The sequence below is a fragment of the Marmota flaviventris genome, chromosome 4 (genome assembly GCF_047511675.1).
Source record: "Marmota flaviventris isolate mMarFla1 chromosome 4, mMarFla1.hap1, whole genome shotgun sequence".
Lineage (NCBI taxonomy): Eukaryota > Metazoa > Chordata > Mammalia > Rodentia > Sciuridae > Marmota > Marmota flaviventris.
The window spans coordinates 50,882,890-50,907,939 of record NC_092501.1 but is presented as its reverse complement, the minus strand read 5'-3'; the positions used below and the strand labels follow the sequence as shown (position 1 = coordinate 50,907,939).

At 40.2% G+C, this 25,050-nt stretch overlaps 1 protein-coding gene across 2 annotated transcripts; it reads right to left on the bottom strand.

Moving 5' to 3' along the window:
• Window positions 1-1,518: 1,518 nt before the first annotated feature.
• Pla2g12b (phospholipase A2 group XIIB) lies at window positions 1,519-25,050 on the bottom strand. Of its 2 annotated transcripts, none has more exons than XM_071610718.1 (4): window positions 24,840-25,050; window positions 9,221-9,309; window positions 5,271-5,436; window positions 1,519-1,640 (listed from the first exon to the last, which is right to left on the bottom strand). In XM_071610718.1, the coding sequence occupies exons 1-4, from the start codon at window positions 25,048-25,050 to the stop codon at window positions 1,519-1,521; spliced, it is 588 nt and encodes a 195-aa protein (XP_071466819.1). The 2 variants fall into 2 exon arrangements, with proteins under 2 accessions (XP_071466819.1, XP_071466820.1); XM_071610719.1 differs by having other exon boundaries at window positions 1,519-1,637.

Here is a 25,050-nt window from a genome sequence, read left to right as displayed (position 1 = left end):
AAGAGGTGTAAAATTATATCATACTTTTTTCTACTTTCATAAGTGCTTGATAAATTTTTTTGAAATAAACATCACAAACTGCATCAAATCCAATTTCTTGCTTTGTCACCTAATGTTATGACTTATGTTAAGATCAAGAAAAGTGTTTCTTCTTTTTCTTTTAAAAATAGCTACAGCTGGGTGGGGCTGTTCAGTGGTAGAGTGCTTGCATAGCATGTATGAGGCACCACATATAAATAATAAGTAAATTAAAATAAGGTATCGTGTCCATCTACAACTAAAAAGACATTTTTTTTTTAAGTAGCCACAGTGGATATTTCTTAATGGAGCTGGTAGAATTAACAAAAGGAAGCTAACGGAGTAAAATGCAGATCAGAGGCAAGCAACCTTTCCTCTCAGCGGACACTTGGTAAATGTTTTAGGTGTTCTGGGTTCTCTGTCACAAATACTGGGCTCTGTGGTCACCGTGTAAGAGCCGCTATGGACAATTTGATGCTCAGGTGAGTGTGCTATGTTCTGAACAGCTGTTAAAAAAAACAAATAAAAAAAAACAGGCTTTGAGCACTGTGTGGTAGCTACTCAGGAGGCTGAGGCAGGAGGATCCTAAGTTAGCCTGAGCAACTTAGTGAGATCCTGTAGCAAAATAAACATTTTAAACCATGTGGCGGGGTTGTGGTTCAGTGCTAGAGCATTTGCAATCACCTGAGGAACATTTGCAAAACGCCAGTGTGTGGGCAGTAGCGCCAGAGAGTCTTTATTGGTGTGATTTTAATCCAGTCACAGCTGGGAGCTAGCTCACTCCCGCAGGTCGGAGGGTCTTCCTCCAGCTCTATCAAGTGCAACTGAGAACTTAGCATGACTCTCACCGCACTTAATACCCGGGGATACCAACAGGGGCGGCCACTGGAGGAAGAACTGGCACCTCAGAGCCCTAATTCCAGCTGGCCTTCATCAGGTAAGCCTCTGACCCCGTCCCCTGTTTTTCTCTCTTCGGCTCCAGTGGAAATCATGGTTGTCATTGGGGAACTTACCGGTATGGGTTCTGTTCTCTTCTAAGTGAAATGGAAAGATAAGTGATAATGGAATTCATTCATCTCTTCAAGTTTTCTAAAAAGTACACTTTATTAAACGTGAGGTGCTGGCTGGCAACTGAAGCATGGGCCAGAGGAAAGTCATTGCTTTGCAACTGGTTGGACTCCCCCAAACTTCACTTACGAATGTGATGATCAGGTCCAGGGATAGGAGGGTTTGCTTGTAGTTTCATTTTTAAGCTAAGAACTGAATTCCCAGGCACCCGTGCCTTGGCTGGGAGATCAGAGTTCAAGTGAAGAACAGTTTTCAGTCTCTCCACATCTCTTTCTCAATTTTCCTCGAGTGATTCAACTTGCTGTTTTCCTTTCTCCTGCTTTATGGTATCCAAACTGGTGGAAGAAAGGCTGACACACATCTACCACGTCAGCATCTCTGAGACTTGACAGCTGTGGGGTCACTCAGAACCAGGGAGGGATCAGCTCATGCTCATAATTCTTCTTTCTCCTCTTCTGCGCAGATGCAAGCTGCCCGTTGGCTATTCATAAAGGGTCGGCAGCCCAAGGTCCATACAGTATTGAACACGGTGTCAGCCAGAGAATCACAGGCTACTTGAAAAAGATGAAGAAAAATATAAAGGTGAACACGGAGGACTATCCCTAGTGGTATCATTGTGAGGGGACAATGTATTTTCAAAGATGACATGATACCCTCTGGGCTTCATGTCAAAGTGGGGGCAGTCATCTGAATACAGAATTAAAAGGAAAAGCATACATTTAAGAAAGACTTGTTGGGAGTTCATAACCCACTTGAATCAAAGTGTGAAATATGATATATCAAGAACTATGTAATGTTTTGAACAACCAACAATAAAAATTAAAAAAAAATAAAAATAAAAGAGACTTGTTTTAGAAAAACAACCATCCATTCCAATAAAGCAGAAAACACTTTGAGGTGTTAGTAATCGGAATCTTCAGTGCCACTAAGTTCACTGTTTCCCAAGATACTCCCTCAGATAACTACCATTGTTTCCTGTAGCTTTCCCTGTTCAAGTAAGTTCAATCATTCTCCTATTGAAAAACACTTGAGTGCATGACATGTCTGTCAGCCACTCTCTTAGGGGCCAGGGATACACAGACAAAAGGCATCATCCTCAACTCAAGGACCTCACCAAGATGTAGACAGGATGGGCAGGTCCACAGAGAGTTCCACTACACCATGATGAAAGTAACCCCAAGGTGGTGTGGGAGCCCACAGCAAAGGTCTCTAATCTTTTGGGGGCAAGGGTTATGAGGGAAGGCATCTCAGAGCAAGTTTCAACTTTAAGAATGATCAGGAAAATGAAGTCCTGATACATGCTTCAACTTGCATGAATCTTGATTGTGGAATTTACTACAATTGTATAGTAATAAAGACAGAGTGGCACTGACATGGATCAATGGAATAGAATTAAAAGTCTAGAAATAAGTCCTTACATTTATTATCATTTGATTTTTGTCAGAGTGCAAAGACCAATTTAATGTGGGAAAGAACAGTCTTTTCAACAAATGATGCTTTAACAACTGAATGTCCACATAGAAAAGAATGAAGCCAGGCCTTTTCTCATGCCATACACAAATATTAACTCAAACTGGATCACAGACCACAGCTAAAACAATGAATCTCTAAGAAAACACCAGTATATCTTCTGACATTGGGTAGGCACCCTTATTACTACACAGGACACCAAAGTACAAGTGACTAAAGAAAAATAAATAAGTTGAACTTAATCAAAATTTAAAACTTCTGTGCTGCAAATAATACCATCAAGAAAATGAGAAAAAAAAAATAGGAGAAAATATTTGCAGATCGTATCTGTTGAAGAAGAACTTGGAGAACTTTTATGACTCAATAATACAAAGATTAATAACCCAATTTAAAAGGGTCAAAGGATCTGAATAGACAGTTTTCCTAAGCATATAAGCAGTGGTCAGTAAGCCCAGAAAAAGATGCTTGACATCATTAATTGCCACCGAGATGCAAATCAAAACCACAATGAGGGGCTGGGATTATGGTTCAGTGGTAGAGCGCTTGCCTAGCATGCGCGAGGACCTGGGCTCGATCATCAACACCACATAAAAAAAAATAAATAAACAAAATAAAGGTATTGTGTCTAACCAAAAAAAACAAATATTAAAAAAAAAAAAAAAAAAACGGGACTTGGGTTGTGGCTCAGTGGTAGAGCACTCGCCTCGCACGTGTGAGACCCTGGGTTTGATCCTCAGCACCACATAAAAATAAATAAACAAAATAAAGATATTGTGTCCATGTAAAACTTAAAAAAATATTTTTAAAAAACCTACAATGAGATACTACTTTACAAGCACTAGGGTCTATGATTAAAAAAAAAACAAACAGATAATAACAAATGTTGGTGAAGATGCAAACATTTATACATTGCTGGTGAGAGTATAAAATGGTGGAGTTATTTGGTAAAACAGTTGGCAATTCTTCAAATAATTAAACATAGAATTACTATATTACCCAGCAATTTCTCTCCTAGTTATATTCCCAAGAGAAATGAAAACATAGTTCCCCACAAAAGCTTGTACATCAATGTTCACAGCAGCAGTAGTTTAGCCAAAAGATGGAAATAACCCCAAAGATCATTTGATGGGTACATGGATTTTTTTTTAAATGTTAAAGCCATACAATGAAATATTACTCAGCAATTAAAAAAGAATGAAATACTGATACTTTCTACAACATGGATAAACCTTGCCAAATGAAAGAAGTCAGTCATGAAAGACTGCATATTGCCTTCTTCCACTTATATGAAATGTCAGAATAAACAAATCTATAGAGTAGATTCTTGGTTGCCCTGAGCTGAGCAGGCAGTTTGGGGAGAGATCACTAATAGCTATGAAGTGCCTTTTTGGGGTGATGAATATGTTCTGAAACTTGTTGTAGGGCTGATTGCATAATTCTGTGAAAATACTGACAAGCATTTAAGTGAGGGAGTTGTATATGAATTATAGCTTAAAAAAGCTGTTTCGACACCACCAACAAATAGATGGTCAGGGTGTTCCAAGCAGAGGGGCAGAAAGGTTTGGGTCACCAACTCAAGTGGTTTGCAGTGGCAGCTGTCAGGAGAGAAATCCTGAATATCCAAAGTATTGGTGGAGGAGGTGAGCCAGGGCTGAACAGGAAAGTGCCACCCATCAAGAGAAGACTATTGAAAGACTTTAACAGGAGAGACAGGGTGGGGACATGTTGAGATGATCAGATTCACGTGCTATAAAAATAGTGCTGATCCCAGTGGATAGAACAGACTGGGGATGGGACGTAGAGACTGGGTTAATCTGCAGCAACCAGGAAAGTGGGATATCAAGGAGATATTTTTAGGAGAAAAAAATCAATAGGACATGGCTTGGAGGAGTCACTTGACCCGACCTGAGATTAACAGCAGGTTATTTTTCACCCTTTGTAGATGCAGGCTAGAGTGACTGTCCCTTTTACAGGGCCCAATTAATTATTCACGGTTTCAGGTCCTTGCACTTTCAATCTAGGACTATACTCCAGACATCGATCCAAGAGTCTTTCTCCTGCTGGCATGCTCTGTGGTATGAGGCCAGCTTTATAAGCCTGCCTTTCAAACTTTACCATCTAAAACTATAAAATAATAATACCTGGATATAATGTCTTGGCTTCAGAAGCTGAGAGATTAAAACTAGGGAAATAAAATCACAGAGTCAGTGCTGGAAATGAAGTAGCTAAGTAGTATTTAAAAATAATGATTCTAAAATACGCAGAAGCCTTTACCCCTAAAAAAAAAGTTTTCAAAATATTCCTACCCTGTCAGCAAAATACATACGTATATAAAAGGGCTTAAAGCAAATCGAGTGGTCCTGTTAAGTAGCATGACTCTTTATATGGAAAATTATTTAGCAGTGGAATGGATAGCCCAGGCCAGTTGGGCAACTCCTCCTCCTGTCTTCAAGGGCAGACTTTTATTTCTCTGGGAAGGCTTTGGTGTGGTCCTGCCACCAGGAGCAGAGCCAGCAGCCCCTGGGCAGGACAGCAAAGCACTTTCATGAACAAGTGCCCAGAATCTTCCCTCACCCTTCCTGCGTGGTCCTGTGTTCCAGAGAGCAAGCTCCATGAGACCTGGCAATCTCTTTGAGTAAAGGGGGCCCTGGCCACTTCTCTGTGTGAAACAAGATCAAAACCCCATCACCAGTGAATGTCCTTAAGACACCTACCTTCCACGTTGGAGACAAAGCCCAGGCTCCGTTTGAGGTCAGAGCAGATCGAGTGCAGGCACCATCGGAATTTTGCATCGCAACGATATTTGTTGGCACCGCAAGTGTCATAGCAGACGTCCAGCTGGTTGCAGCACTTGGTCATGGCTGGAATGCCCAAGTCCATCTATAAAAGGGAAGAAGAAAAAGAGAAGGACAAAAGTGCCACGTTTAGACCAAAGACCTTAGAAAACCTCTCCCAGCTTGGGATTGATCCAGTTCTCAAATGTTGTTACATATTCAGATGGATTCAGAAACACCAACGGCCGGGTAGGACAGGCTGAGGGGCCCGGGCTGCTAGGTTTGGATTATTATTTGTTTGTTAGTTTAACAAACAACGCTGGGCCCATTTTTTTATCTTTTTCTCTTGAGATGTCAGTAATTTTCAAGCCTGCAGGCAGCTACAGTGACGAAAATAGAAGCCAGAAGGAAAGTCAAGAGAACAGAGTCACTGGACCTCCAAATTCCATGAACACTTAGGTTAACATTTCCATCTAAGATTGTGCTTGAGAAAAGGAGTCCAAGACTAAGAAAGTATTAAAAAATTCCTCCATCAAGAGATCATCAGCCAATGAAATGCCACATCATGTATAACCATAAGAATGGGCTCCTAATAAGTTATACTCCATGTATGTATAATATATCAAAATATGCTCTAGAGTCATGTATATCTAAAAAGAACAAATAAAAAAATAAGGAACTTTGTGAATCAGAAAAACAAAAACAAAGAGCTCATCAGCATTTCTCAGGGACCCTCCCATACAACAAAGTGGACTGTGGTCAAACAACATTACGTAAACACACACACACACAGAGTGTTCCATAAACAACTCTGAATGTTGTGGTCTAAACTGAGTAACTAAGGTCATTGAATGCCACTCTTAGAGTTATGAAAAAGTAATTTATTTTTAGATGGTTTCAAAAGAAGATAGAAAGGATTTTTAGAGACGAGGACTGACTTAGGATACAGAAGATAGATAAATGAGCAGATCATATGAGAGCAAATCAATTCAGGTCTCAAACATCTTAGCAGGCAATAACGTGCGCGTATATGGGTGCATGTATACTTAAAAACCTTTTTCAGACTGGTGGGGTAGCTCAGTAATAGAGCACTTGCCTACTATGTGTTAGGCCCTGAGTATGATCCTCAGCACCACAAAATAAACAAAACAAAACTTTTTTTTTCTTTTAATTAGGAAGAAGGTCAAGTTGGACTTCCAAAGTAACTAGTTAGATTTGATAAGGAATCTTGAGCAAGGAGGATTAAAAAAGTGACCTAAGAAGAGTAATCACTCTGTGGTGTATAAAGGATTGGGAAAAGTGTATCTTGATGTAAGTGGAGCATTTTAGAATCTTTTGCAGTTTTTCTAATAAATTAGACTTGGACTTGGATGGGAGCTGAGTAAATCTGGCTCCAGGGTATGGGTGAGGAGTGAATATCCAGTGATTATAGATCCTTTCCTCTAAGTTATATTTAAATGTTAAAAATTAAGGAGCTGGGGATATAGCTCAGTTAGTAGAGTGCTTGCCTTGCATGCACAAGGCTCTGGGTTTGATCCCCAGCACCAAAAAACAAACAAAAAATAAAAAAAAATATATATATATATTTTTAGTTGTAGATGGATATAATACCTTTATTTTATTTATTTATTTATATGTGGTGCTGACAATTTAGCCCAGTGCCTCACACCTGCCAAGCACTTGCTCTATCACTGAGCTACAACCTCAGCCCAAATGTTCTCTTATTTGAATTTTTATTCCATTTTCTATATCTAATGCAGCACAAGGACTTTAGCCATTAAAAATGCCCTTTTAAGCTGATAAACATTAAGAGTTAATCTAACACATTAGATGAGGCAAAGATCTGGGTGCTACAATTCTGGATAAATTCCCATTATCTGATACCTAAGGTAAAGGATTTTGCTGTCCCTCTCCCCCGCAACTAAAAATACATAAGATAGAGGCAGCTGTGCATTAGATGACTATAGTAACCATCATATAATTTGATTTAATTGGAGTTCTTGAACTAGTTTTAAATAATAGAGTGCATACCACTTGTTATTTTTTTCCACTTTAAAATTTGTGCATTATAGTCGTATATGATGATGGGGTTTGTTGTTACACATTCATACATGCACACAATGTAACAGTACCACTTTGGCCAATATCACTCCCCAGCCCTTCCCACTCCCTGGTCCCTTTCCTCTACTAATCTCCCTTAGATTTTCATGAGATTCCCACCCCACACCTTTCTTTCCCTATACTCTCTAGTTTCCACATATGAGAGAAAACATATGACCCTTGACCTTCAGATTTGGCTTATTTTGCTTTATATAATGGTCTCTAATTTCATACATCTTCCTTTTAATTTTATTTTTCTTTACATCTGAATAAAACTCTTTATCCATTCATCAGTTGACAGACACCTAGGCTGGTTTCACAGTTTGGTTATTCTGAATTGTGCTGCTATAAACATGGGTATGCATGTATCAAGTATGGAGACTAATTCATTAGGATAAATACCAAGGAGTTATACTGCTTGTTTTTTCAGTCCTTAGTTTTATAAATAACCATGACTCATTTTCTACCTATTAAATTGATAGCCAGAAATGCATGGTTTCTGTAATATAAATATGTATTTGAAAGAATTTTCAAAGAAAATTTCTAAGAACATTGGTGTCCATAACTTTCTAACGGTTGTTGACAAGACTGGGCACCCAGGTTGTGCGGGACAGAAGGGATGGATATCTAAAGGGACACTTTCCCCAAGACATAAGGACTTATATGTTTATTAAGAAAATGTAGTCAATGGCAGTCAAAATTCTTTTTCTAACAAAATCAGTATATTAAGATGTGCTTCTGACATATAGATGAAAATCATATTGAGGAAAGGGGATTCTTTTATAATTTTATACAGGTGAGCAGCATTTTAATTAGAAGAATAAACATTATGCTGCTTAGAAAATTATTTCAAAGGAGCTGGATGTGGTGGTGCACACCTGTAATCCCAGCAGCTCTGGAATCTGAGGCAGGAGGATCACGAGTTCAAAGCCAGCCTCAGCAACTTAGTGAGGCTCTAAGTAACTCGGTGAAACCCTATCTCTACAAAAAAGATCTGGGGATGTGGCTTAGTGGTTAAGTGTCCCTGAGTTCAATCCCCAGTACAAAAAAAAAAAAAAAAAAAAGAAAGAAAGAAAGAAAGAAAATTATTGCAAAATAAAATCTTTAAGTCAGTAGAAAAATAAAGTGTGGCCTTATTAAGACACAATGCAAACTCAGTTTATTAGGAAATCCCTCTAGCTACATTTTACATGAACTTCCTTTTCTATAGTGAAGAAGGTAGAAGTGCTCCTAAGAAGTCTTAAAGGAAACGTAGGGGGGGGGTCAACAGTTTGTGAAAGTATCAGTGATGTGCTAATAAACATTTAGCAAGCAGCTGGGGGTACGACTGCACATTTCTTTGATGTTAATACTCCAAACATAGCTGAGTTGACATTATCAATGTGAAATTAGTGGCTTGCAAAAGTCAGACTGATGTAATTAAAATAACCAGCTCTCAGTAGCAGTACCAGCACATCGCTGAAATGGCTCATTAATTTAATTTAAATAAGTCAAACTTGTCAGATCTATTTTAAATGATGTTTTGATACCCCAAGTGTGGGATGATGTTTTCAGTGGTGATTTCAAAGTACTAATCCACTATCAGAGGCTTACCTGAGGGACAGTTACCTCCGAGATAAGGAAATCAGATATCTTCTTTGAGAATTTTCTCCCTTCCCCCAGATCTAATTAAAAATACCTAATTATGTTGCTCAGTGAGACTTCATAAATGATCACTTCCATTAGCGATAACTCTTGGATTACTCTTAGTTAAACCCAATCAAGCAAGATGTAATGTGGTCAGTACATACACTTTCTGGTACCTTGAGACCCAGGAAATAGGAGCTGCAGCCGTTGGGCTCCTGGGGTTTGTAGCCAGGTCTGGGCATTGGTGCCTTTCCTAGCAGGGGCAAGAGAGGAAAGAAGCAGGAAGAAATATTTAGAAATCAAACATTTGGGAACATTCTTTAGGTAAAGATTTTCTAAAAGCATATTCTGTTTTTCCTTTAAAAGTCATCGTTCCTCACCAGATATTCATATTAAATAGGTGGTGACAAGGATGATGTCATAAAAGAATAACCTTCAGAAAAATTCTCTCCTAATCCCAAGGAATTTTATGAGCACTTATTTAATAACAATTTTTAGTTCTAATGTTTCTCCAGTACATGACGTTGAAAGGCTTATGGCAAAAGCAAGCTAACTTCATGGTTTTAAATTCCTCTGGCTGCTGTACAACCACAGGCCTTTATGAGTGGAACACCAACTGGTCACATGCTCACGGAATCGGAATTTTAACAGTATTGCAAAAGCATTTAAGACTGACTTGATGGGCTGGGGTTGTGGCTCAGTGGTAGAGCACTCACCTAGCATGTGTGAGGCCCTGGGTTCGATTCTCTCAGAACCATATAAAAAATAAGTAAAATAAAGGTATTGTGTCCAACTACAACTAAAAAATAAGTATTGAAAACAAAAAGACTGACTTGAGGCCAGGAGCAGTGGCACATGCCTGTAATCCCAGAGGCTCGGGAGCTGAGGCAGGAGGTTCGTTGAGTTCAAAGCCAGCCGCAGCAGCTTAGAGAGGCCCTGAGCAACTCAGTGAGACCCTGTCTCTAAGTAAAATATAAAAATGGGCTGGGGATGAGGCTCAGTGGTTAAATTCAATCCTCAGTACCAAAAAAAAGACTGAGTTGAAGGAAGTTTAGTAAGATTCCATAAAAATAGACCAAATGTTATAAATCAAAAAGCAAAGAAAACACCCAGTACAATATTTTAGGCATTTGAATCATTGAACAAAGCAGAAACAGTCTTTTTAAAAATTTTTTTAGTTGTACTTGGACACAATGTCTTCATTTTATTTATTTATTTTTATGTGGTACTGAGGATAGAACCCCGTGCCTCGCGCATGCTCAGAAAACGCTCTACCGCTGAGCCACAACCCCAGCCCCCAGAAGTCTTAAAGTTCTGACTTTCTTGGCTTCTCCTACATGGCTTTTGAGTTGTTCTGTGATCTTGTAAATGTGCAGAGAGAAGCTTTGTCACATGTGTCAGTGGTGATCATAACAGGTAAAAATAACCTTGACCTGAGGTGACCTCAGGACAATCATCTGCAATGAGCATTTTAACCCATTATCCCAGTAAGGAAAATGAAGATTAAAAAGTTGCATACTTGTCTAAGATCATATAGTAAGTACGGGAAATAGGTATAAATTCAGATTTCCTGTTTGTCTCCAAAGGTTATATTCGCTACATCTCTGCCTCTTTAGGGGGGGTAGGGAGTTACCAGGGATTGAGCTCTGGGGCACTCAACCTCTGAGCCACATCTCTGCCCTATTTTATATTTTATTAGAGAAAGGGTCTCACTGAGTTGCTTTGGGTCTTGCTCAGTTGCTGAGGCTGGCTTTGAACTTGAGATCCTCCTGTCTCAGCCTCCTGAGCGGCTGGGATTATAGGCCACTGCACCTGGCCATGTCTCTGACTCTTTTTAGGAGATGCAAGACTAAGCCCAAGACTGAGCAAACACCATAAGAATGAATTCTCAGAGTGAGGCACATGACAGGTAGGTTGGTTTTCTTTAATATTCTTCCACCAAGTATTTTATTTTAAATTATTCATAAACATATTTATGAAATATTTCAAAACTGAATAAAAAATCAGAGAAATAAACACTCATTTGCTCAGCATTATAAACATAATACACATTCACATTTGCCAACCTTATTTAAATTACGGCATGGGTGCAGGTTTGGGTACAGTTGAAGCCCCTTTGCACCAATCTTCCTATTTTAATTTTTAAATAATAAGTCTGTGCTTTTAAGTTGTTCCCTCCTTAATAGTCCTCAAAATTGTCAGGATTATTCTTGGACCTTCACTCTTGCATATGAAGTTTAAGAGTCAACTTAATAAATTATATAAGAAATATTGTCAAGATTTTGATTAAAAATCCATTGAACTTATAGATTAATTTGGAGACAATGGATTTTTTAGGATATTCAGTCTTCTAAACATGAGCATAGTACTGCCCTCTTTGCTGAGAGCCACAGCCAAGTCGGAATGGCCCCTGGCATTTTGCCAATAGTATTGGTTGACAGGCGAAGCATTACTATCCGCCTCAGCCGCTACTTTGGAGTTCTCGTGGGGATTCCCGGGGAGCGTGTGTGGAGTGTGCTGGTGGAGTTCAGAAATAAAGTTTGTTCCTGCTTCAGTGGCTCGTGATTTGTGCCCAGCCAGACTGCGGCACTCTTTACTTAATTCTTCCTTTAGTCCTTCAATAGAGTATTATGAATTTCTCCATATATCTATTTTATCTCTTATATACCTGTATTATTTAGAGCCTCACACAAGATAGAAAATCTCATCCACGGGCTGGGGCTGGAGCTCAGTGATAGAGCACTTGCCTAACACATGCGAGGCCCTGGGTTCAATCCTCAGCACCACATAAGAATAAATAAATAAAGTGAAGGTATTGTGTCCGACTACCACTAAAAAATAAATATTAAAAAAATGTCATCCAGGAGTAAGGCTAATCAGGCTAGTATGGGAAATCTGTACTTTTCTGAAATCCAGGCTGCTTCTAGATTTCTGGTCTACCAGCCTTAGTGTTTGTTGTCCTGGCTCTCCTGTCCAAGATGGCACCTCACTGCCCGCTCCATGTCCATATGACCAGCAACAGGGTAGAAGGAGTTAAAAGGGTCTAGTTCTTCTCTTTAATAAACACACTTTTGAACATTACACACGTCACTTCCTCCTACTTCCCTTTGGCTAGACCTTAATCAAATGGCAACTCCTAGTTGGAAAGGTGGGCTAAGAAATGAAGTCTTAATTCAATGTGAACAGCCAGGAACCTAGCAGAACACTGAGAGGAGGATCTTATTACTACAGAAAAGGGAAGAATGGATATTAGGGGACAATAAGAAGTTCCTGCTACAGTATGCTTGGGTATTTGATGCCATGGTACAACATGTGGTCCAAGATGTCCAAGATTGTGGTCCAAGTTGTCCCCAATGAGCCCCATGTTTTGGGGTTCATACCCTGTGTATTGTCACAGGATTGATTTGTGTGACTAAGAGAATATGGCAGAGTTGGAGGTATGTTGCTTCTAAGATAAGATTATAAAAAACTGTGGCCTCTTTCTTAGGCTCGCTCTCCCCCTGCCCCCCATCATCATCCACTCTGAGGGACAAGTCGTGGACAGCCATGTGGAAAGGCCATTTGGCAGAGAACGCAAGCCTCCTGCCCAATAGCCATATGAATTTCAAAGGAGATCCTACAGCCCCAGTCAAATCTTCAGAGATGGCAGGCTCTCTGGCATCATAACTACCACCTTAGGAGAAACTCGGAGCCACAGCTACCCAGCAAAGCCCCCAGAATGCTTGACCCTCAGAAATTGTGATATCATATTTGCTATTTTAAGCTGCTAGGTTGTGGGGTAACTTGTTACTCAATAATATATGACTATTACTGTGGTCATTATGATTTGGACTTTTTCATTACATTTTTTCTATGATTGCTTTATTGAAATATAATTCATATATCATGCATTTACTCATTTAATGTGTATAATTCAATGGTTTTAGAACATTCAGAGTGTGCAAGCATCACCACAATCTATTAGAACATTTTTATCATCTCAAAAGAGAAACACAGGGGCTGGGGCTGTAGCTCAGTGGTAGAGTGCCTGCCTCGCACATGTGAGGCACTGGGTTCGATCCTCAGCACCATATAAAAATAAATAAATAAGATATTTTAAAAAAAGAAAAGAAACTCAGTATTCATTAGCAATCCTTTTTCATCTCTCCCTGCTATAATAAACTTTCTCCCTCAATAAATGATCTGGTCATCTCACATAAACTACATCATACAGAATATGGCCTTTTGTTTCTAGATTCTTTCCCTTAGCATAATGTTTTCATGGTTTATCCACAAGACAGTTTCAGTACCTCATTTCTTTTTATTGCCAAAAATTATTCCATTATATAGATAGACCACATTGTTTATTCATTCTTCAGTTAATGGACATTCAGGTTGTTTTCACTTTGGGTTATTATGAATAATACTGCTACAAATATTTAGATACAGGTTTTAGTGTGGACATAAACTTCTTTTCTCCATAGGTGTGAGACTGCTGGATCATAAGGTCACTATTTAACATTCTGAGTTACTAACAGACTGTTTTCCACAGTGCTACATTTTTACATTCCCACGAGCCATGTGTGTGGGTTTCAGTTTCTCTACATTCTAACACTTGTTGTTATCTACCTTTTTGATAATGGCCACCCTAGTGGGTATGAAGTGGTGTTTCATGGTAATTATTATTTGCTTCTCCCCAATGATTAATTATGTTGAGCATCTTTTCATATTCTTATTGGCCTTAGCATATCTTCTTTGGAAAAATGTTTATTCAAATCCTCTATCCAATCTATAATTGTGTTATTTTTCTTTTAACTATTGAGTTGTCAGAATTCTTTATATACATTGTAAACAAGAGCTTTTCAGATATATGATTTGCAAATATTTTCTCCCATTCTGTGTGGTATCTTTTTTTTCTACTTTCTTGATGAAATATATTTATCATTGAGATGAAATTCATGTAACATAAAAATTTCTTTGTGGGGGAGGTACCAAGGATTGAACTCAGGGGCACTAAACCACTGAGCCACATCCCCACCCCTATTTTGTACGTTATTTAGAGACAGGGTCTCACTGAGCTGTTTAGCACCTTGCGATTGCTGAGGCTGGCTTTGAACTCACGATCCTCCTGTCTCAGCCTCCTGAGCCACTGGGATTACAGGCGTGCACCACAGCACCCGGCAAAAATACATTTTAAAGTATACAATTCAATACATTCACAACATTGTAGAACCATTGCCTATAATTCCAAACATTTCCATCACTCCCAAAGGAGACGTTGTAGCCATGAAGCAGTCATTCCCTTTCTCCGTCAATTTGGGGTGCTATAATAAAAATACCATAATAAATAAAAGTTTAGACTGGATGGCCTAAACAACAGAAATTTATTCCTCAAAATTCTGGAGGCTGGGGTTGGATCAAGGAGGCCAATTTTGAGGGAGTCTGGGAAGTTGGAGACTGTCCCCTGAGGGATTGAAAGAGCCCTTCCTCCACCCTTTACAAGAACCTGCCCTGGGAATGGGGTTGTGGCTCAGTGGTAGAGCACTCACCTAGCATGCACGGCACAGGGTTCAATCCTCAGCACCACATAAATGTAAAATAAAGATACTGTGTCCACCTAAAACTTAAGAATAAATATTTTTTGGGAAAAAAAAAAAAAGCCTGCCCCTGCTCCTAGGAATTGCCTCTCCCTACAGGGAGCTACAAGGTTGTTAATTAATGTGTCCTGGGCTGCTCCATCCTGGACTTCCCCCTTCAGCCCACTTGTCCCACCTTCTGGCCACCCCACTGAGCCATCAAGCATTGCCTGGGCCTAGGCAGGAAGGGTAGAGATAGGGGAAGAGAGCAGGAGAACAAAGGAAGCCTCGGACTTCTCCCTGGAGAAGTCTTTGTTACCCCTTTTTAAAATAAACCCTGCTTTATATGCTTAAAAAAAAAATCTGGAGGCTGGGAATTTCAAGATCAGGTGCCAGCAGACTCAGCATCTGAGGGGGGCCTCTTCCCTGTTTGAGGATGGCTGTGGTCCTCTTGTTGTATTCTCATGTAGTAAAGAGGCCCACTTTCTCTTCTAAGGACACTAATCCCATCATAGGGTCTCACTCTCATCCATACCTCATTACCTCCCAAAGGCTGTGCCCCATAATACAACCCCACTGGGGATTAGAGTTTGAACATATGAATTTGTCAGGGACAGGGACACAAATGCACTCCATAACATGCCTCATTTGCCCCTGTCCCCAACCCCTGGAAACCACTAATCTGCTTTCTGTCTCTGTGGATTTTTTTTTTTTTTTTTGGTACCAGGGATTGAAGGGGGAGGTCAGGGTGGGGTTACCACTGAGTCACATTCCCCAACCCCCTTTTTTAAAAAAGTATATTTTAGGGACAGAGTCTTGCTGAGTTGCTAAGGGCTTTGCTCAGTTACTGAGGCTGACTTTGAATTCATGATACTCCCTCAACCTCCTGAGCCACTGAGATGACAGGCATGTGCCATCACACCCGGCAGTTTTATCTATCTTGATATTTCAAATAGATGAAATGGAACATGTATATTCTGTGCCTGCCTTCTTTCACTTAGCATAATGTTTTCAAAGTTCATCTATATTGTAGTTGTATTAGTATGGTTGACTAATATTCCATTTTATGACATTTACCACAGTTTATTAATTCATTAATGGACATTTGGATTGTTTCTACCTCTTGGCCATTATGAACAGTGCTGCTATGAAAAACTGTGTAAAAGTTTTGTTTACATATTAGTTTTCTGGCTGGGTAGTGGCTCAGTAGTAGAGCGCTCACCTAGCATGCGTGAGGCACTGGGTTCAATCCTTAGCATCACATAAAAATAAAATAAAGATATTGTGTCCACCTACAACTAAAAAATGAATATTAAAAAAATATCAGTTTTCAATTATTTGGGTTACATATCTATGGAGCAGAATTTCTGGCTTGTAAAGTCTCTGTTTAACTTTTTGAGGAAACAATAGACTGTTTTCCATAAAAACAATATCACTTTTTTATTCTTACCAGCAGTGTACAATGATTGCAAGTTTTCTTTCTCTCTCTCTCTCTTTTTTTTTTTTTTTTAGTTGTTGATGAACATTTAATTTATTTGTTTTTATGTGGTACTGAGAATTGAACCCAGTACCTCACACATGCTAGGCAAGTGCTCTACCACTGAGCCACAACCCCAGTCCACTGGTTGCAAGTTTCCTACAGCCTCATAATTTCACTATAGTGAACCTAGATGTGGAGTATTTCTCCTTATCTTGCTTGGAACAATCTGAAGACCTGAGTGTCTTTGAATTCTGGGAAACTTGTACCACAGCATAAATATTTTCTTTTCCTCTTTGTATTTAGTTTTTCCTCTTGGGCCTCTCTTTAAAAAAAAAAATTGTTTTAATTAGTTATACATGACAGTAGAATGCATTTATGCACTTTGAGATATCATACACAGATGGGATATAATTTCTCATTTTTCTGAGTGTACATGTTGCAGAATCATATTGGTCATGCAGTCACATATATAGATACAATAATAATGGCTGTTTCATTCTACTATCTTTCCTGTCCCCACATCCCCTCCGCTCCCCTCCCATCACTTCCCTCTACCTAATCTAAGGTGATGATATTCTTCCCTAGTTGCCCTCACGCCCCCACCTCCCCCACCTCTCTTTATTACATGAGAATACAACAAGAGGACCACAATTCAATATTGTGAATTGGCATCCACATATTAGAGAAAACATTCGGCCTTTGGTTTTGTGGGATTGGCTTATTTCGCTTAGCATGATGTTCTCCAACTCCAACAGTTTACTGGCAAATACCATAATTTCAGTTGTCTTTAAAGCTGAGTAATATTCCATTGAGTATATATACTACATTTTCTTTATCCATTCATCTATTGAGGGACACCTAGGTTGGTTCCATAGTCTAGCTAATGTGAATTGAGCTGCTATAAACATTGATGTGGCTGTGTCACTGTAGTATGCTGATTTTAAGTCCTTTGGGTATAGACCTCTAGGGCCTCTTATTCAGAATGTTCAATCTTTTTCATCCTGTCCTTCGTGTGTCTTAATCTCTTTTTCATAGTCTTCATCTTTTTCGTATGTGCACTTTCATTTCTTCTCTATGTACTAGCAATCTTCATGAAATGCATTTTCTGTTTGACTTATTTTCTTTAAATTGGCTAATCCTGCTATTTAATTCATCCACTGAGATTTTTCTTTTAAAAACTGTAACTTTCATTTCTTAAGAGTACTATTTGATTCTTTTAAATTTGTGTGTTCATTTTCATTGAATTCTGTTAAAATCGTAATTTCTATTTCTCTTATTTCTTTAATAACTTCAAATGTTCTTATTATAATATTATCTTCAATTCCTGGGATGCCAAGTCTCATATTTTTAGTGTCTATAGATTCTCTCACATGGGCATAATTATTTTAATAGGAGCTGGGGTGGTGACATTTTGGGGTATTCTTTATTCCACCTGCAGCCCCGAGTAGATGGGAGGCTTCCTTGGAACACTGGGTGGAGCTTTTGAAATCCCTTTTTTGGGGGGTTGGGGGGTACTGGGGATTGAACTCAGGAGCACTCAACCACTGAGCCACATCCCCAGCCCTATTTTGTATTTTATTTAGAGACAAGGTCTCATTGAGTTGCTTAGCGCCTTGCCTTTGCTGAGGCTGGCTTTGAACTCACTATCCTCCTGCCTCAGCCTCCCTAGCCACTGGGATTATAGGACTGCGCCACCACGCCCAGCTCTGTAATCCCTTTTAAACAGACTGGGCTGTGACTCAGTCGCTCAGCTCCCTGCAGGCTGTTGGGTTCCGCTTCCCCATATCACAGGTGAAGGTTACAGTTGATCAATAAAGTCCTGTGGTGTCTCCTGTGTTCCCCACTAAAAAAACCTGAGGGGGACAGTAGCTACGTCTCCTGTTCACCAGCTCAATTTTAATTCTCTTTGTTTGGGGGACTTGAATATTTCCCTTTACTTCATTCTAGTTTGAGCGTGTACTGTTTTGATGTTTCTTTTCAACCCAGTGTTTCTTGTTATTGGTAATGAACTTAATACTGGAGTCTGCCGGCCCACCAGCCATCCCAGTAGTACTGTTAAAGTTCTTGAGAAACGTCATTTGCCATTGATAATGCTATTAGCCTGCCATATGGGGCAGGGGGCACAGGGATTGGGGGAATAGGTAGAGTATATTAAGCAATATTTATAATCAAATTACACACATGAAAACAACCACACCCATGCCACACAATTAAATGTGATTATTTCTTAGAAGTGAGACTACAGTGATTTTAATTTTTTAAATTTTTCTTCAGATTATTCTTTTACAAATAGTCTACATATATTGTGTTTATAGATACCAGGAAGAAAATTCTTAAGGTTTATTTTTTTGGTGTTGTTGTTGTTTGTTTTATTTTGTTTTTAAGACAGGGTTTCACTATTGTTGTTCAGGCTGGCCTCTAACTCCTGGGCTTAAGTGATCCTCCTGCCTCAGCCTCCCAGCTAGCTGGGACTACAGAAGGATCTACCACACCAGGCAGGAAGAAAAATTTAAACAGATAGACAAATATCTAAATTTGACAATGTGACGTCTTTTTAATAGCTTTGCTAGTAAAGGGCATTGGCAGCAGATTCCTACAGTTTCCTGGGTTACCCTCGGTCTTTCTGCACCTGAGAACACACAGATAAAACTCTAATATCACAGTCTGAAAGATAATGGAATAGCCAGGTGTGTGGCATATGCCTGCAATCCCAGTAGCTCAGGAGGCTAAGGCAGGAGGATCGTGAGTTCAAAGCCAGCCTCAGCAAAAACGAGGCACTAAGTACCTTGGTGTCCCTAAATAAAATACAAAATAGGGCTGGGGATGTGCCTCAGTGGTCAAGTGCCCTGACTTTAATCCCCAGTAACTGCCACTCCCCCCCGCCCCCGCCAAAAAAGATAATGGAATGAAATTCCTATCTGGCCTACAGGTGGTGAAGGTTATTTTTATTATGTTTAATATTTTCTGTTAATATTTAATGTTAACTATAGGAATTCTACTTAAGAGAGAAGCTTGTTAGTGTAAAAACAAAAGAGGATGGTTTGAGTCTAGGCAGAAATAATATACCAGATCCTCAAATTATAGTTTGAGTAGTTTACAGCTTGATGCTTTAAGTCTAAGCATCAATAATGTGCTATATCCACAACCTGCTTTTATTTTCTGGCTCAGACTGTTTACAGGAGCAGTGGGCTAGCAACTTGCAATGCTACTTTTGGGGTTGACAAGTGATGGCTAAGCCCAGGCCACTGCCTGTTTCATGTAACCTGCCAACTCAAAGTGGTTTTTATATTTTTCAATGGTTGGGGGGTAAAGTCAAGACAAGGATAATATTTTATGACATGTAAAAGTTATATGAAATTCAAACTTTAGTGCCCATAAAGGAATTTTATTGGAACACAGCCACATTCATCTCTTATGTATTAGCTATGGCTGCTTTGACTGGAAAAAAAACAAAATGCAGACTGCTGTTATAATCTTGAAGTGAGGATGGTTTTGTAACCAAGACCTAGAACTCAGAGGCTGTAAAGAAAGAGACTTGATTTGATCTCATAAAATTTAAAACCTTCTGAATAAAGCGAAACACCATAAAGACTTGAAAGACAAACAGGAGGGAGGGTGGGGGCAGAGTTAGCCATGAAACCTGGGCTCTCCATCCAGCCACCCGCACCGCCTCCTGGGCCAGCCTTGCTCCACGCTGAAATGAACAGTAAAAACTTGTAGGGCTTTCCATCCAAGTCAAGGGAGTGACTGTGACCTTCCAAAAGGGTGGATCCATTCTCCCCACCCAGCTGGTTCCCGCAGAGGTGCTGGTGATGAAGCTCCTCAAGTGCTTCCTACCTCCAGAAGCACTTGAACTCAGCCTGACACACTGACAGATCAAAGCAGGTACAATGGACTCTGTGTTTCCATAGCTAAAATGGACTAAGCCACTGCATGAGGTGGGGTGACCCACTTGGCCTGTTTTGCCTGGGGCTGTCCCTGTTTAGTACTGAAAGACCCCCAGCCCAGGAGCTTCCAACCCCCTCTAACCTCAGCCAACTGGGAGGTTGGTCACCTTAGCACAGGAGCAATATATGTGCTTCCAAGGCTTTAAATCCCCTGGAGAATCTGTTGAAGGCTGTGAATTCATTCCGTTTAAAATATATGAACTCACACTTCATAAAAATTTAAGATTTCAGCAGATAAAACTGTCTCTAAAAATCAAAACAAAAAGGCTGACTTGCAACAAACTAAAAAACTTGTGGACCAAAGGGAACAATTAACAGAACTGAGAGACAATCTGAAGATTGGGAGAAAATATTTGTAAGCCTTACATCCGATAAGGAGCTAATATCCAAAATATTAAAAGGAATCCAAACAACACGAGAGCAGGAAAACAAATAACCTGACTTGTGCATGGGAAAGGATATGAACAGACATTTCTCAAAAGAATGGTCAACAAGTACATGAAAAGATGCTCAGCCTCTCCAGTAAACAGGGAAAGGCAAACTAAAACCACAACGAAAGACTTAAAATGACTATTATAGAAAAGACAGTGGATACCAAATGTTGGTGAGGAGGTACACCATTGGTGAGGTTCCTCAGAAAACTGAAAGTTGAACTACCATATAATCCAGAAATCCTTCAACTGGTATATATCCAAAGGAATTAAAATTACCATGTTCCTTACAGCTTTATTCACAATAGCCAAGATATGAAAGCCAACAAAGTATCTATCAACAAATGACTGGATAAAAAATAAATTGGTGCATATGCATAATAAAATACTCCTCAGCTTTATAAAAGGAAATCCTGTCATTATTCACAACATGTGTGAAGCTGGAGGACATCATACTGAGTAGAATAAGCTAGAAAGACAAACAGTATATGATCTTCCTTGTATGTGACCTAAAAATAAAAATTGATCTCATAGAAACAGAGAAGAAAAGAGGTGACTAGAGGTTGCAGGAGTGAGGTGTGGGGAGGAATGGAGACAAAGGAGATGTTGATAAAAGGGTACAAAGTTCCATTTATGCAGAAGGGATGGTTTAGTGATCTATGGTCCATCATGGTGACCATAGCTAATGACGATATACTGTAGATCTCAAACTTGTGAAAAGAACAGGTTGTTAATATTCTCACCATAAAAAATAAGTTGGTGAGGGGATGAGTATGTTAATCAGCTTGACTGAGTCTTTCCACAAAATACTCATATATCAAAACATCATATTGTATTTCATAAGTAGACACTATTTGTCAACCAAAAAAAAATTTTTTTTAAAGATTGATGTTTAAAGATACTTTAAAGATTTTTTCCCCCTTAGAACTAAATCTAAGAAGAATTCATTTCAAGGTCCTTTTATTAAAGTGTGACAGTGTGAACAGCATGTACAAGGCACAGAAACTCTGCTCCAACCACCCTTCTCCAGAGACCTTTGTAGGACAGAGAACATTTAAATTGTCATTGCTTCAAGGCACTTCTCCCCAGAAGCTGAGGGGATTCTGTTCAGCCACTGGGACTTGGGGAAGAACCTGAATGCAGTGAACCTGTTCTCTACTGTCTTTCTGATGATATTTATAAAATGTTTTGGATACCTACCATTCTCCATACATACCAATAATTCCTTATATACTATCTTTAACTCTCACAATAACCTTGTGAGATAGGTAATATTATTAACATTCTTTTAATTCATATGAGGAAACAGATTAAAAGAGTTAGGAAAATTGCCCAAAGTAACCAGCAATAGGACTTTCCTCCCAAATTCAAACTCATGAATTATTTGTTACTAGAATTTCTCAAAGTTTGATTCAAGGACCACTGTTAAAAGTGCAGCTCAGTGGTAGACCACATGCCTAGCATGTGTGAGGTGCTGGGTTCTACCCCAAACACAACCCCCCGCCAAAAAAAGTGGGGCTCCAAGGTCCTACAACAGACCTACTGGAACAGAATATCTCTGGTGTAAGAAAAGAAATATATATTTTCAAAAATGATTCTCAAGGAGATCTTGTCTACTGGTAATAGATCCCCTTAATACCATCTGTGCCGTGTATGCTACTGAATCTCATCATATCTTTTTTAAATTTATTTTTTAATTGTAGTTGGACACAAGACCTTATTTCACTTATTTATTCTTATGTGGTGCTGAGAATTGAACCTAGGGTCTCGAACGTGCGAGGCAGCGCTCTACCTCTGAGCCACAATCCCAGCCCTCTCATCATATTTATAGCCCAGTCCTTTAAGTACAATTTTTGTGTGTTGACATGGAAATGAATTGCTTTAACTACATGAAGTGTGGAAAGCTATGTGAACAAGCTACAATGGGCTGCCAGAATACAAACCCACCTTGACCTGCTTAAATAGTTTAACCTAGCCGCTGAAATTGTCTGGGAGTGACATCTTGGAATAGTGTGCTCTTTTACCTTGTCCTTTAGTCACCTTGAAAACGAATCTCCAGTTAAAATGCTGATGTCTGAGTCCAACCCACAGAAGTTCTGATTTAATTGGTTTGGTGTCAGATCGTTTAAAAAAAAAAAAAAAACTCCCCAGCTGATTCTAATGTGTAGCCTGGTAGAGAACTACTGCTTCACACAGTGATAAGCACCTATCAAAAGTAACGTGTCTTTTTCTGGTACACTGTTGCTAAAATGTTCCTTCTGGTGAACTCGGTTATTAAAGCTGATTTTTTTTTTTTTCAATGTGGACCCAGGACCTGCAGCATCAGGACCACTTAAGGTGCAAATCCTCCGAAACGCCAACGATCTGACCACACCCACCAATCAGAAACGTTAGGGGGTGGGGCCAACTGTTTAAATAAGCTCGGGGCAGGGGGTGTGGGACGCTTCCAGACAGCCGCAAACGTGGGAACCACGCTTCAGAGAGAGAAGCCTTGTGCACGAGGTATGTCACAAAGCAAACTAAAAAGGAACTGGGACACCGTGATTGGGTGTTACCTGTTGCTTGACTCAAAATCAACTTGGGAAGATATTCTGTCCTGTTTGGGCACAGTCTCCCGGGTCTCAGCTCCCTGGGGTTCCAAAGGCAACAAGACTTAAACCCCTGTTTTCCTAAGTGGCTTTCGGGCCTCTCTTTGAGCGGGTTCTGTTTTGCACAGAGTGAGCGCAGTTATTTGCCTTCTGTTATCTCTCTGTTGACTGTTCCCATCCCCCACCAGTTGCTGCTGACCTGGGCCGAGGCAGGCTAGAGGCTGTGCCACCAAAGTTTGATAAAATCTTTTGATACCATTTTGTTAGAAAGAAGAGGGTTTGGTTCTAGATATCCTAAAGAAAAAAAAAAGGCTGTTATCTATTTGCTAAGCCACAGATATTAGTGAAAACACCTGTGTTGACTCAAATGCCTGGAGTGAGTTAACCCTTTCCTGCCTCATCAGTACAAATTGGGCGGGTGTAATCCAGACACCCGGCTTCTGCATTTTCAACCCACCTTGGATGAGTCTGTGGCTCAGGGTCCAGGTGGGTCCATGTACAGACCAGGCTGCTAGCCTGTGAAATTTTCACTGAAATAGTGTCCTTTTTAACCCTTGTGTCCCTATATGGTTAAAACTTCTTTACTACAAAACTTTGGGTCCTGAAGCAATGGTTAACCATTCTCTCAGTCACTTTTAAGTGTGTAAGGAAGCCTTCTCTCCTGCTAGTGGTGAATCCAAGTACGTAGCTGTTTTGTTTCTGGAAAGCCGGGTTTTATCTGTTGAGTGTTTGGAGAGAATATTTCTCAAGCCTGTTTTGTTGCTGGGCTAAATTATTGGCTTGCCATTGTCAACTCGAATCCCATGAGGAAACACTGGATAAATGACACCATCAAACTAATGAGACTGTAAACTCCAAAAGCATTCTCAGGCTGAGAGTACAGCTCAGTGGTAGAGCTGTACTTAGCAAGCGCAAGGCCTGGGTTCAATCTCCAGCACCACATTTAAAAACATTTTTCCTCCACTAATGAAATCACACCACCTCACCTGTGTGAGGCCCAGGGCTCTACATTCTGTTTCCCTTGCACTGAATGACTTCTGAGCAGAATCAAGGGAGGACTGGCCCCAGGGGCTCCTCTTGGGGAGCTTGATGTGTACCCTGGCTTTCATTCACCATGTTTGAGGCAAGAAAGGGGTAGCAGCTCCCACTGACCCACAATTCTGCTTCTGGTGCTTAGTTTGAGGAATAGCACCTGGAATCCCGGGTGGGCAGTAAGCCTCCCCAACCCCTGCGACCCTGGCTGACTGGGGCAGCAGTGCAGGGACCTCTACTTTGGGAGAGTTGGCAAATTGATGCCCAGAGGAAGGTGTGAACTGCAGCAGGGTAAGGCAGAATCTTTTCCAAGCTTTTAGAGCCACAGAATAAGTATCACTTCCTGACAGAATTCCCTCCCAAGCTGCGGCTTGAGTTTTCATCTCTGAGAACTCCTCAGAGGCCCTCAGCACTCTCTCCCCACTCCTTGCAGCCTTTTTCTGCCTCCCAACAAGCAGAGTAAGACTGCCCCTGGGAAGGTTTCCCTGATAAAATACAGGAAGCTCAGTGAAATTTGAATTCCAGATAAACCACAGATAATTTCCCCCAGAAGTAGATCTCAAATATTTCATTGGACGTACTTGACACATTAGTTGTTTATTTGAGATTTCACTGGCTGTCCAGTATTTTTATTTGTTCAATCTGCAAACACCACCTAAGAGGTGGATAGTGGGTGACCGACTGCGGCCCGTTGGGGCTGCTGATGGGTCCCCCTGACCGCTTTTACAAGAAGAGAAACCGCCCACTCACCATATCGGCACCTGTACTGACAGACTCCATTCTTCCCTCCCAGCAGCTCCAGAAAGGAATCAAAGTAGCTGTTGACGGATTCGAAGCTGCCCCGGAGGTGCCGGAGGCCCCAGTCAGAATAGGACTCCTCTGCCTTGGGGCTGGGGTCGCTCTGAGCCAGGCCCCCTCCCAGGCTGAGCCATAAAACCAAGAAGCTGACGGCTGGCTTCAT

What these genes read in the sequence shown, in the direction of transcription:
- Pla2g12b (XM_071610718.1), bottom strand. Translation starts at nt 25,050, where the DNA reads ATGAAGCCAGCCGTCAGCTTCTTGGTTTTATGGCTCAGCCTGGGAGGG. An exon ending in GTCTCAAGGTACCAGAAAGT is followed by an intron (nt 5,437 to 9,220) that starts GTATGTACTGAC and finishes TCCCTTTTATAG; the next exon opens with ATGGACTTGGGCATTCCAGC. An exon ending in CTTTGTCTCCAACGTGGAAG is followed by an intron (nt 1,641 to 5,270) that starts GTAGGTGTCTTA and finishes ATCTTTTTCAAG; the next exon opens with TAGCCTGTGATTCTCTGGCT.